Source organism: Gymnogyps californianus, chromosome 3 (assembly GCF_018139145.2).
Source record: "Gymnogyps californianus isolate 813 chromosome 3, ASM1813914v2, whole genome shotgun sequence".
Lineage (NCBI taxonomy): Eukaryota > Metazoa > Chordata > Aves > Accipitriformes > Cathartidae > Gymnogyps > Gymnogyps californianus.
Window position 1 is genome coordinate 61,316,667 of NC_059473.1, and position 12,785 is coordinate 61,329,451.

General features: G+C 44.0%; 2 protein-coding genes across 3 annotated transcripts in view; both read right to left on the reverse strand.

Annotated features, from left to right (window-relative positions):
- The window catches only part of VTA1 (vesicle trafficking 1), a 44,486-nt gene extending 41,705 nt beyond the window's left edge, over positions 1 to 2,781 (reverse strand). For both annotated transcript variants that reach the window (XM_050893658.1, XM_050893656.1), the window contains exon 1: positions 2,673 to 2,781. In XM_050893658.1, coding sequence (XP_050749615.1) covers positions 2,673 to 2,781 — 109 coding nt within the window. The remainder of the gene's footprint in view (positions 1 to 2,672) is intronic.
- Positions 2,782 to 7,234: 4,453 nt separating this feature from the next.
- On the reverse strand, positions 7,235 to 8,865 carry GJE1 (gap junction protein epsilon 1). Its single transcript, XM_050893948.1, is given in 3 exon segments — positions 7,235 to 7,630; positions 8,021 to 8,203; positions 8,827 to 8,865. Coding segments are annotated over 3 exon segments (618 nt in total).
- Positions 8,866 to 12,785: the final 3,920 nt, after the last annotated feature.

Below are 12,785 nucleotides of genomic sequence, written 5' to 3' on the forward strand. Positions count from 1 at the left end.
AACTAAAACGCACATAAATCAAAACCTAGCAAACATATGTCCATACTGAAAACTGCTGTGCCGTGGAAACATTAATATTAGGACCAAAGCTTTTTTCTAGGGATGAACCACTTCCAGCAACATTCCAAAGCTATAAACACCTGATTCTTTCCTTCGAACTGACAGTTACAGCCATCATATGACCAAAATTCAGATGTTCCCCCTCACACAGTGGCTGTGCAAGCAGCCTTGCGATGGAACACGTAGCACTGTCCCATCACAAGACCTTTCACCGCAGGGTCCCCTCGGCTGGCTGCTGTGCCACACCACCCTCCTGGTCCCATGACATGCGCGGTGCCAGGCACACATCTGCAGATGAGGCTGGCGGAGGAGCACCAGCACAGAGAACACCACAAGTTCCAGCACACACCAAGCTTTCTTCACACTATTCCTTCCACACAATACGTTATAGCAAATGTATAGAGCTCCTCTGAAACACATTTCAAAGACTCAATAGAGAGATGTTCACTTTTTTCAGTGAAGCATCTAATGAGAAATGTTGCTTTAACTCCACATAAAATCTGTGTTGCTTTCAAAACATTATCTGAAAAGTATCCTGAAAATTTTTTGTATCCTCAGACTTACACTTTAAAAAAACCTACCTTTTAAGGAAAGCTTTTATTATTCATAGCATGCTAGTAGTATATAAAGTACATTTTTTTGACAGTAGCAACATTAATAATTAATACTTTGGGATTCCACATAATTGTTCCAAACCCACAATGTTCAAAATTAATGGTTCATAAACCTTATTTTTGCTTCAAAGTCAGAATTAAAATAAATTTTAAAAAATCCTATGAAACAGGAATTCTGCATTTTAGGCAATCCAGAGAAACTCATCCACCACGGGGGAAATAAGTGTCATCAGTGGAACACTGGTGAAAATTAATTCTTCTCCTTTGTGTATTTAAAAGAACAAAGGATCCAAGCAAGACCTGTCTTGAGAAAGAGGGGTCACTGCTTTTTACTTTATGTAATAATGTAATGAGAAAGATATCTCTAGAACATAGTCTTCACTATAGTCAGTAATGAATCAGATGTGCTAAAGTACTCAAATGAAAAAATAAGATATGCAAATTTTCAGGCTACTTAGGACAGAGAATGCAAAAGACTTTACAGAAAATGTTAATTATTCAACACAGTTTGGTTTTTTTTTTTCCTGTACACTAAGACTTACATTAAGTTTCAGAATGGAAAAGACATTAAGAAAAATAGAGATCAGCCACCAAAACACTTCTGGTTTAAAATAAAAATAGACTTGCATTTTGTTACCTACACTAAACGCTAGTATTTTTATTGTATAGCCAGACAGGGTGTTACATCTGATAAAAAACCCCTAAGAAATAAAGAAAAAAACAAAAAAACCCAATGCAACTTGACCTAGCTGGTGCTTCCTGCCACACAAATTGATTTGTCCTGTGTTTTTCCAGTAAAAAAGAGCAACTACTATTGAGAACATTCAGTGTTCTAATATGTGGCCATCTCACTTCTCTGGTGGCACTTTTCCATATTAGCACAGTATTCCTGCGTAACACATAAAAATTAAAATTACTCATGTGACACTGAGCTGACAGTTTTTTCAGAGCTTTCTGAAGCCTGAATTTCATGAGTTCATCCTTCTAAACTTAAGATTGCCTTACAAATTAAACTACCAGTTCTACCTCTATTTTTTATTTAACTCTTTTTAAAGACAAGCTATTGCCAAGTAAACCCCCCAAATGACCTCCTCACATCTCAATAAAAAGAAAAAAACCAAACAACATAAACATACGTTCCTGGCGATCTGCTAGTCCTAGAATTTTTCCAAGTGTGGTGATTAACTGTGACAGAAATTTAAGACTACTAACAACAGGCTTGCATTTCTTAATTAACTGTGTAAAGCCTTTTAGAAGGGCTCACAGACCACCCTGACAACCATTAGCTTAGAAGCCATAAGTTAACTTGAAAAATTTATATATTAATTTAGAAGATTTACAGTAAGATTTTGCTGTGAAACAAACAAAAAAAGAGCCACCTGCTCTCCCCCTTAGAGAACCCTGAAGAAGTGACAAAGCCTCACAGAAAATAAAATGAACACCGTTAAAAGAATTAAAGACTCTCGAACCCAAATTGCTTACTCAGATACAGGACAGAAAGGAGGTCTTTTCAGCAGAAAAAATCTGAAAAGGCTCACGAACGTTAGTTTTCTGCGATACTTATTAGGACTATCCCAACACAGACAGAAGACTTGACTTCATACACGTGCGTACAAGCATGTATTTAGGCTGCTGGCATATCCACTACGACTGCAAAAAGGCTTAACTCTGCAAAAACAGAGCACAAAGACGGGTTGGGGCTTGCAGCCGAAGCGGCAGGCAAGACCGTGAACACCCCGTACTGCCCCAAGAGGTGGGGCTTCCCCCCCCGCCCCCACTTCTCCGTACATCCGACGGGCACTCCGCGCAACCCAAAAACCCAAGCGGACAGAGGGACGGCCGCGCTCCGCCCGGTGCAGCAACTGGTGGCCGGGGGGTGGTGGCGGCCCCAGCCGCGGGGAGCGGCGGCAGGGCGGGGCGGGACGCGACGGGCCGGGCCGGGCCGGGCCCGGCTCGGGGGCCGGCGGGGCGGGGTGGCGCTGCGGCCGCCTCACTCACAGTAGTACGCCACCACCGGCTCCCGCTTGTCCAGCTCCTGCGCGGTTCGCAGATGGTGCTGGATGCTCTTGAACTGCGGCGGCAGCGGGGGAAGCGCCGTGGCCGCCATCACGCGGGCGGCGACACGCAGCGGCAACAACGGACGGCCGACAACTGCTCTCGCTCCCGAGCCTGGCGCCGGCCGCTTCCGCTTCCGGCACGGGACGCCGGGGCGCGTGCGCGGTGGGCGGGCTGCCTCCGGTGGCGGTGCGGCCGGGAAGAGCGCCCCCTGCTGATCGGGAGGGGGCGGGCGTGCGGGGCGGCCTTCCCCGGACCTTGGCCCGCCGCAGCCGGGCAGCGTCAGGCAGACTGGCGCGGCCGCTCGCCGGCCCGACCGCTCGCCCGCCCGTCCGCGGGGACGTACAGCCTCACCCGTCTCCTGCATGGCTCGTTAGTGTTTGAAACTCGTCCCACAGCCGCCGTGCGGAGGGGCCTGGAGACCTCGGGGCGGCCGGGGCTTCCCCTGGCGCGGCCCGGGGAACGGTGGCCTGGCCCCGGACAGCCGGGGCCAAGCGGCAATGCCCTCCCCAGCCCTTCTGTCTCCCTTCCTTTGGCACGTCAGCCCAAAGAGCCGTGCAGACCTTCCCCGTGCAGATAGATCTGCAAGTAAAATTCCTTTTCAGGTTGAAAAACCTTCCTCTGGGGCTGCCCCGAGGCTCACCAGATGTCCGGGAGGCCCTCGGGCCCCGAACCGCACCTCGAACTCCCGCGCTTCTGCCCTGTGTCCTGCTGCCGCTCACTGCAGAAGCCTTGTGCTACCATGGCCTGGCTAATAGTGCTTCGCTGCACCGGGCTGCTTCCCGGCAGCAAGTCTGCCGGCCCTGGAAAGTACATCTCGCAGGATCACCACTTCCCAGATGAATTTTGGCAGCAGGGCCAAAGAGTTTTCCTGCTCTGAAAATGGCTGTCTGCAAGGCAAGAGAATGTCAGTGCTCCAGGGCATAAAGAAAAATGCGTGTTGGAGGGAGGCACGGGGTAGGAGAGGTGGCTGCATTGTCTCCTTGCTGTCATGAGAGAGTACTGAAAAGAGAACGGAAGGGAAATGATGGCTGAACAGAAGAAAGGAAGCCAAGAAAGGAACAGAACAAGGAGTGGTTATAGGTCTGGGATGTTGTGGTGGTGTACTAGAAGTTGGCTGGCCCAGAGCAACTATACCTTTGATGTAAAGGCAATCACATCACTTAGTGAGTGTATTTAGCTTGTTTCATTGCAGATGATGGAGGGAACAATTACAGCTCTTTGTTAAGTGAGAATTGAAATGGGCATGATGTCTGGCTAGAGACAAAACTGACTGCAAACACATGAGCTGGGGATTGCTTCAAGTGCTGTCTGTGAAATTGAAATTGAGGCGGTTAGTATGGTGGAAAACAATGAAAAAGTCAAAGAAGCACTTACTTATAGTGTGACCCTGATACAAGCAACAAAAATAGTTCCTACTGTGTTCTGGGAGACAGGACTTCATGTTTGCTGTGTAAAGAAATAGAATTGAATCAAAGAATCCTCAGGTGTATTATATAATTCCTTTCTTAAAGGCAAAAAAAGCCTTCAGGATCATCTCAAATATTTGCTAAGCATTTGAGCTAAAATCAGTGCACAGCTGAGAAACACAGGCATGTTATAAATCTCAGAGGGAGTAAGGGTGGAAGGAAGCTGATAGAAAGCAATGTAAATGAGGATAAAAGTGGTGGGAGTTTGGAAGACTGGGAGAAAGAAAAGTTTAGAGACACTTGAGAATACAATGAGTGCCGGGAAAACAAATGGCAAATATAGGAAAGAGAAGTGTTGACAACCGTGGGGAAATGGTTTCTTTATGTGGACATAATATCTCCATCAACGTGTTCCAGAAACTAATGACGGAATCAGTCACAGAAAAACATTTGCAGTAAAAGGCAATAATGCACGTTTTTTTTTTTAAATGAAAAACTGAAACTGAGGAATTTGACAATTTTAATTTCACAGGCAATGCAGAAAAAAATCTACATTGTATCTCATTTGGAAGAACATGTTTTAATGTTCTTATTAACACTCATGTTTGGTGTTTCCAGATTTTGACCACCAAGGGAAAGGGCATGGTGGTGGGTAATCCAGCTCCTAGAGCCCCCCCAGGGGTCCTCAGGCAGTCCCGTGCCAGTCCTGGCTCTGCAAGGCTCTTGATGGTAACAGGGAAGTCCCCTGAGGGGGCTGGGGGTTTTGGCAGTCCTCTGACCTTTCTGAAGTGTTTTGAAATCTACAGAAGAAGAACAACAAGCAATGGAAATATTAAGCACCAGGGAAAATACTGACAAGGTTGTGATGAAGTTATTTTATTATTATACAAACATCTGATTAAGTGTGATTTGAGTACTGTTGGTCACAACTGTACCTAGCACATGGAAGTAAATTCTTCTTTTTAGTAGTAATGTATAGACTGTATTTTATTTATAAATAAAAAGATTTTTTTACCTGAGATTACAAGTTTAAATTGCGAAGAATAATTCCAGATGGATACTGGTGTATATAACAAAAAATTAAATATGTATCGACTAAAGCACATGGCATTTTATGCAAACAAGGAGTTAGCACAGTGATTCTTATTGCACTTGTAATGCTTGCAAATATCAAATAACTGGTTTAATATTGCACAAATCTGATAGTGTTGACTGGACATATATTTAAGACAACATATAACTTATTTCCATAGGGAAAAAATAACACAACATTAATACTTTAATACAGTGAATGTGTTGAAATTTATCATCTTGTTCTTGATCAGCATATTAAAAAACCCACATATCTAGTTGTGACCCACTTTGATTTAAACGGCCCAGAATCAAGCAAATCCAAGAGACCTGAATCATGCAATTGCATTTATGTAACGAGGACTACTTTTGTGAGTGAGGATTACAAGGGTCTTACAACCCAACCTTGTTTGGGACTGCTTAAATAACAGTTGGTGCTAAAAGATTTTGTAGTAATTTTTCCAGAATTTTCCTAATATTCCTGAAAGGACATAAGCGCTGTCACTGGGATCTCAACTTTTTATGCTTTTATGCTGAATGTTTTTTCACATAAGTTAAACTTAATTCAAGAAGCAAAGATGTTCTTCCCTTCAGTGTTACAGGCCTCAAACTGTGTCCAAAGATGCTGATGGATTCCTTTTGACTTTGCTGGTTCCTGGATCACTGTTAAGTAGTGATGAGTCTGAGTCTCTTGTTTCACTGAGATTCAGAACAGAAATTGTTCAATTTAGTAGCCATAGAAAATGATGAAAGAGGAAGAGGAAAAAACCTTCAATTTTTTTTCCTAGAAATTTAGGGTGTTTGAAAAACAAATGGAAAACAGCTAATGGTTATGATTGCTATTTGTACATATTTTATACAGGCAACCACCTCTTCCTTTCTTTCCAGTTCTGAAATCTGTTTTATTTCCATTACCTCACTTCAGCACAAGGAATGAAATCACTTCTAAGTTTAAGATGTCAATTAGTCCTTAAGAAGAAACAGTCACACACACAAACATCTGATAGCTATATAAAGTTCAAGACCTAACCTATCCAAATACACTTATTGCATGGAATAATTTTACTATGCAGACTTCTTTTAACTGTTACTCTAGCAGCTTTAGTCAGAGCAATAATAAGTTAGATGTGACACACACAGCAAAGAATTCTGTGGGCCCAATTCTGCAGTCACACACAAGCAAAACTCTCACTGAAGTCAAGGCATGATTGGACCCAGAAAAGGCTTTTCTCCCAGATTTTCTTTTGACACTTTTAAGCCTCTTATGCAAAACTAAGTCATAAAGCCCTTTTACTCCTTCAAAATGTGATCATACAAAATTGGTAAAAATCTTCTACATCGTAAGCCAAAATATAATGAGGGTAAGGCATTCCAGTCAGCACAAAGAATACCATGCTAGTCTTTCACTTTTAAAAGGAGATTCACAGCTAGCAGATGACACTAGCTGGACTGCTGCAAAGTAAGCTGATATTGATGGATATGCTGTCACCACGACCTAACCAGGAGTCTCTGCCCCTGGGGTCTGAGATGCAAGTTGCAACAGTGGTGCTGCTTGGGAAAATGTTTGAATGCTTTCTGGTACTCAGAGATTATCCACCATTACTGCTTAATTCTCAGGCCATAAGAACATGTAAGAAATTTTGAATAGTTTTCCCTGGAAGGTCAATAACCTTACTAGTTCCAATTGCATGTGTTCAGAAAAGCTGTGAATAAAAACACGTTTGTGAATAACCTCCTCCTCACACACAGAGACAAAACTATTGTATGTAGCAGGTCATGAGAACATGTTCCTCTTGTAAATCTTACCGCCTTTGGTCTTGACATGGAAACAAAGATTATTCACGTAATGCAGTAGTTTTTAGATGAGGAATAAGTGTCAGATGACTACTCTGCAGCAGTAATCATGAGTGTGGTTCTCTTCTGCAACACTGCATAGAGGACAGGAGATGTTTTTTGTTATAGCTTGAAATCACTGTTATAAAACTGCAGGTGGACAGGGTGGTAAATGACTAGGAGTGATTGACATCACTGAGTTTTTAAGAAACCTAGCCTTCTACATGAGATCTCAAAAATTTCGGCAACACACAAGACCACTGTAATCACAGTAAACGTGTACATTGCAATAAGAAAAATTGTCTTTTCAAAGTGCTCTGGCACCATGCATCGGGTAATGTTAAACTTTTTTTCAAGTGCTCCCACATCACACATGTAGATTGCATTCACTTTGAAACCAAAGAGCTGAATCTGATGCCAAAGAGCCACAGCTTCAAGGATAATCCTTAAGAAAGCAGAGAAGATATAAAAACCAGCGTAGAACAACTTTTGGAGGTTATCTTCCTGTTTGATGCTCTTACACGCAGCATAAAGGTGAAAAAAGGCTCCAGGTACCAGTAAAATCACCAGCTGTAACACTCAGAATACCTAAAATGTAGCAGAAATGTGGTTGTCAGATCATTTACAACTGCATCAGGACAGCTAAAATGCACACATATTGGAACATTTTGCAAGTCTGTTTTTAATATATATCAAATGTATAAACACTTAGATGACAATAAAGGTAAAAATCACTGTTATGCTTTAGTTTGAAAAGTTCAGTTGGTTTCTGAAACGTGAGGATTGTTGTTATGAAGGACAGAAAGCACAACTACGTATTTAGTCACAGATGAAAGGTTATTAAAAGAAAAATATTCATGAAAAAGCTAAGTGATAATTAGCCCAATCAGATACTACTTCTTATATGGAACAACTATGTTTAATTTTTGCAGTTTATTTTCTTAACATTGGATTTCTACAGTAAGAGAAGAGAATTACCTGAGGAGTTACAGGCCTGAACTGGTTGTAACAGAAAAGATTAACCTCTCTCTTGTCTGGGTCACAGCTGAAATGCAAGACCTCCTTTCCATGAACAGCAAAGCCCAAAACACCAAGGAAAAACATACGAACTGAGCCAAAGAAAAGAGTGTGGAATTGGCCAAATGCCGTTGGTGGCCTGAGCTGCAAATCACAGGGTTATTCAATATGAAAACAAAAATGAACGGCATTATTGTTGGAGGCCTACTTGCTCTTTCTCATTATCCAAAATATTTATTTTATTCTCCTTGTTTTAAAAGGAGAGAGTTTGCCTATGAAGGCTGCATAGTTTTCTAACAAAATAATGGCTTAGAACACTTCATTGTTGCTACTGATTTTATATAAACTTTCATTTGTCTAGCACTTACCAGTTAATTTGTTTCACTGCCTGTATCTGTATTCTGCTGTTGCAGAATGCACCAGACGGAGCTGAACGCTTCGACTGAAAGTCCATTTGTTTTGCTGTTGTATTGATTTACGTGATGTCAGGTGATGGCAAAATAAGGACTGCCGTGCCATCATCAAACCTAATGATACTTATTCTTGCAAATTAAATTTCAGCTTCCCCAAAGGGGCATTTCTAGCACCCAGGCAGGCCTCTGGGTCGGGACGCCCTGCCGCTGAGCGGGCCGGGGAAGGAAGACGTCCGGCACCGCTGCTCAGTACTCGGGGCATGAGGGACGCGGCGCGGCTCCCTCGTGGTTTGGGGCCGGACCCCTCGCTCCCGGCTCCCGGCTCCGGCCCCGGGTCCGCCCCGGCGTACTCGCACATCCCTCCGAGAAGCTCCGCATGTAGTTGGCGGACATGCCTGTGGAAGGCGCCCTGCGCGGGCGGCGGCGGCCGGAGCCGGCCCCGGCCCCGGCTCCCTCCGCCCTTCGCCCCCGGGCGGGCAGGGAGCGGGCGCAACAACAGCGGGGCCGGCCGGCGCCCGACAGTAATCCCCGGCCAGCACCGTCAGCCGCTGCCGGGCGCTCCCCTGCCCCTGCCCCGCTGCCTTACGCCGGCCTTTCACCCCCGCCTCGGGGTACCCGCTGTACCCACCATCACCCCAGCCCGGCCTCGGCAGCGGGGCTCCCCCGCGCTGCCTCTCTCCCGCCCCGGTCCCGGTCCCGGTCCCGGTCCCGGTCCCGGTCCCGGTCCCGGCCGGGGGCTACGCAGCAGCCGCAGCCCCGGCGCGGCGCTCTCGGGGGTGCCGCCGGCGGGAGGAGCCGGGACCCCGCGAGCCGGGGCGCAGCGGCAGCCTCCTGGGCTGCTGACAGGTTCAATTTACACCACCTAGAGTTTAGTAACTTATTTTTAACTAAAAGTCCAATAAAAAGTAAGGATGCAACCGAGCTTGGAAGCTGTGGGTCCAAGATTCTGAATTCAAAGAAATAACAGCAATCGAATTAAAACAAATAATATTAACCACTCCAATATCGCTACAAATAACTTAATGGCAGTGATTGCTGTTAATAACTTGCCAGCGCACTCCATATGCGCAGCTGAAGGAACTCCAGCTATGCGTGCGAGCTCACGCGTGCGCCGGGCACTCCTGCTGGGAAAGGGCCGCAGGGACCGCACCTCAACACCCGAGCGCGAACCCAGCGAGAGTTTCATGAGGAGGCGGAGAGAGGAAGGATGGAGGCGGGAAACCAGAGGAGGGGAAGAGGTAGCTCGTCATTCAGTCGCCGGTGCGACTGAAACATAGGTAGGAGGAGGGAAGGTATGGGAATCGGGGTTCATTTTAAGTGTGAGTTTGTCTGCTGCGGCCCTAAAAGACACCACAGTGACTCTATTAATGGCATGATTAGAATAACTGTTGTGAGACATGGGAACACCCTTGTAAGGGGAACCTGCCCTGCGTCTGCTGAAGTAGCTAGATTACAAAGAAGGTGAAAAGCGCTTCGATAAGTGTGTGTTATTTACTACAGCTCCTTTGTCAGGCAGTTAATTAAATGTCTGTTTATCTCCTGGAGGACTGCAAAAGGTGTGTATTAGTAACACTGAGACTAGGTTTCCAAACTTCTTTTCAATGCAATCTGCTGCTCCACTGCGTAGAGAGAATGCTGAGGTTTGATTACATTGAATGAACTAAAAGCAGTAATATCTCACACTGGTATGTGATCTGCGATAACATACTGTGGTTCTCAGGATGTATGATTAACCTTCACAAAAATGCAATAATTGTGATTACAGTGAATTGTTTTTCTTCTGCTCATAATACATATGGAGCTTAATTATCATCCAAAAGCAATTTTTAATGTTCCCACAATACTATAAAGTTACTGAATTAGCTCAGCATGCTGGATAGATGTTTAATATCAGTAATATTTTAATCATTTGATTCTTTTAAAATGTGAACTGCTATTGAAAACCTACTGTTGAATGTACTTCAAAGAATACTTGTATTGATATTTCTTACGATCTCTTTAAGCAGAAATGTTTAAAAAACCAATAATGGGAAAACTGAAAAGGTCCTAGCTTCTAACCTGAGGTAGATCTTTCCATGCTTTTTATTATGCTTGGTGTAGTAGCGATTATTTTCACATTGATTGATGAACACGAACCCACAATAATCATTAAGTTTGGTCAGGAAGCATTTGATTTTGCTACAGATAGAAACAATGTTTAAGAATGCATTTTAGGTAAAAAGCTGCACTATACAAATGCTTCTTTTTATCTCTCTATTTTTAAGTGGGGATAACATCATTACTTACCTGACTGGATTATCTGATCTAAGGCAATCAAATCATCCTCTGTATGACCTTAGCAACATTATGGAAACTTGAATTTCTGTCCCGTGATAAAGATGCTAGAAGAAGAATTATCTGGCAATGCTCCGCTTTAGTTCTGGGAACATATAAGGAATACAGCTGCATTGAAATAAAAAATGAATTCTGGAGAGGTTGTCAAATAAACCCAATACAAACCCCATGGGTGTCTGTGTTCAAACCCCACTCAATGTGATGACTGGGCCCACCATGAAACTGTCAGTTTCCTTGATGTGGCTCAAATATGTGTCATGTGAGCTGAAGCACAGGAAGCCCATTATCTTCGCACTAGGAGGAACTAATAGCAATGTTTTTCTTCTGTCATGTGTTCAATAATGTGCTTCGTAACACCACATTAAGAGGATAACTTGAGATGGGAGTAGAGTAAGCTGGCATTGCACAGTCCTTTTGAATGCAGTCTGCTAAGGCAACTCAAGCCATTCCTTGGGACTTTCTTGACAGAAAATCATTTGTTTTGAATCTGCAGGAGCGGCTATCTGTTGGTTGTCTTATCATGCACAAACGGGATGGAAGATGTTGATATCTCATTTGTTTCTAAGTGAGTCCTAAGCCTGGCTTTCAGCTCAAGGTTGCAACTCAGCAGTGTGCTCTTTAGCCTTCTAATGAGTTGAAGTCCTACTGAATAATCACAGTTAAAGATATGGAAACTAGATACATGCATAAAGCTGCACTTGTGCTTAGAGGGATGAACTGCGTGTTTAACATTAAGCACCCAGTTCATTGCTTTATTAGTGTGGTTAAATGTAATGGCACCTATTATCCTTGTGCCATGAAAAAATGGCACCATGAAAATGGCACAAAATGAAATGGCACAAAAAATGAACTGGTATCAGTAAGACAAGTTTTTGTCTGCCAAAAGAGAGCTTGCATGCCTAAATCTTAGAGAACAGCCTCTTCTGACAGCTTTCCAGCTTTGCCTAGTGCTGGAAGCACCTGAATTTCCATTTTGGTTTGCAGAGTTCCCCACGTTGAAGCTTAGGCCCAGTGGAGGCCTCTACTAGCTGCAGACTGATGCCTCCACTGCAATTCGGACCTGAGATGGAGGTTGCCTCACCTTCAGCTAGGGCAGGAGGCTTAGGAGGCAGGTGACTTCCTCAGGTCCTCCTGCCTGCCTGCTGGTTTATGTTTAGCACAAAGAGTAGCAGGAAGGATGCAAAGTCTGGGAGTTGAGAAGGATAGACTAAAGAGAGTCAGGGATTATTGCAGAGGTATGGGCTCAGCCATGGCGCTCAGTCTGGGAAGATGTGTGTAATACATAAAGCTTCTTCCTCACTTTTTGTTTGTTTTTAATTAATGCAAAGTCTGTTTAATCTAAAAAGCATATTTTGAAAAATTAAGAAATAGGCATGATGAGTCACTCTAGCATTCTTTTCTACAGTCACCGTGTCCAGTCATGCAGACTTAACAAACAGGAATTTCCATATTGGTGTTTGTTGCAGCTTTGCCAGGCCTGGGAGGCCACAAACTACAGCTTGCAGCCCAGTGCTCCAAGGACATAGTACTGTTGGCAGACACAGCTCGGCTCTGACCACAGAGTGTAGCTGCTTCTTCTGTTCTCCTGAAGGGGAAAGGGCTGCACGGCACAGATCTGACATCTGTTCTGTTAGTTAGCTGCTTCTGAGAGCTTATCCCTGAGCAGCCATAGTGGAACTCAGCATTTCTCTTTTGAACGTATCTAGTTCGCTAGCTTATGCAATTTGTGACATTCTCTACAGAAATCCACAACAATTATTCTTTTTAGAGTAATTCTTCTCATATCCATTTCTCCCAGGGAATGCACTGGCATTGCCTATGAGATGGTTAACTTTCAGTGCTATTTTGCTAGTAAAAGAATCATAGAGGTTTGATGTTGAGATGTCTAACCTTAGAGTTTGAGGTCTGGCCTTAGAGATGTGGCCTTAGAAGCTGAACGTTTGTCCTTCTTGGAGGTTCCGCAACACAGAGTGTTTCAT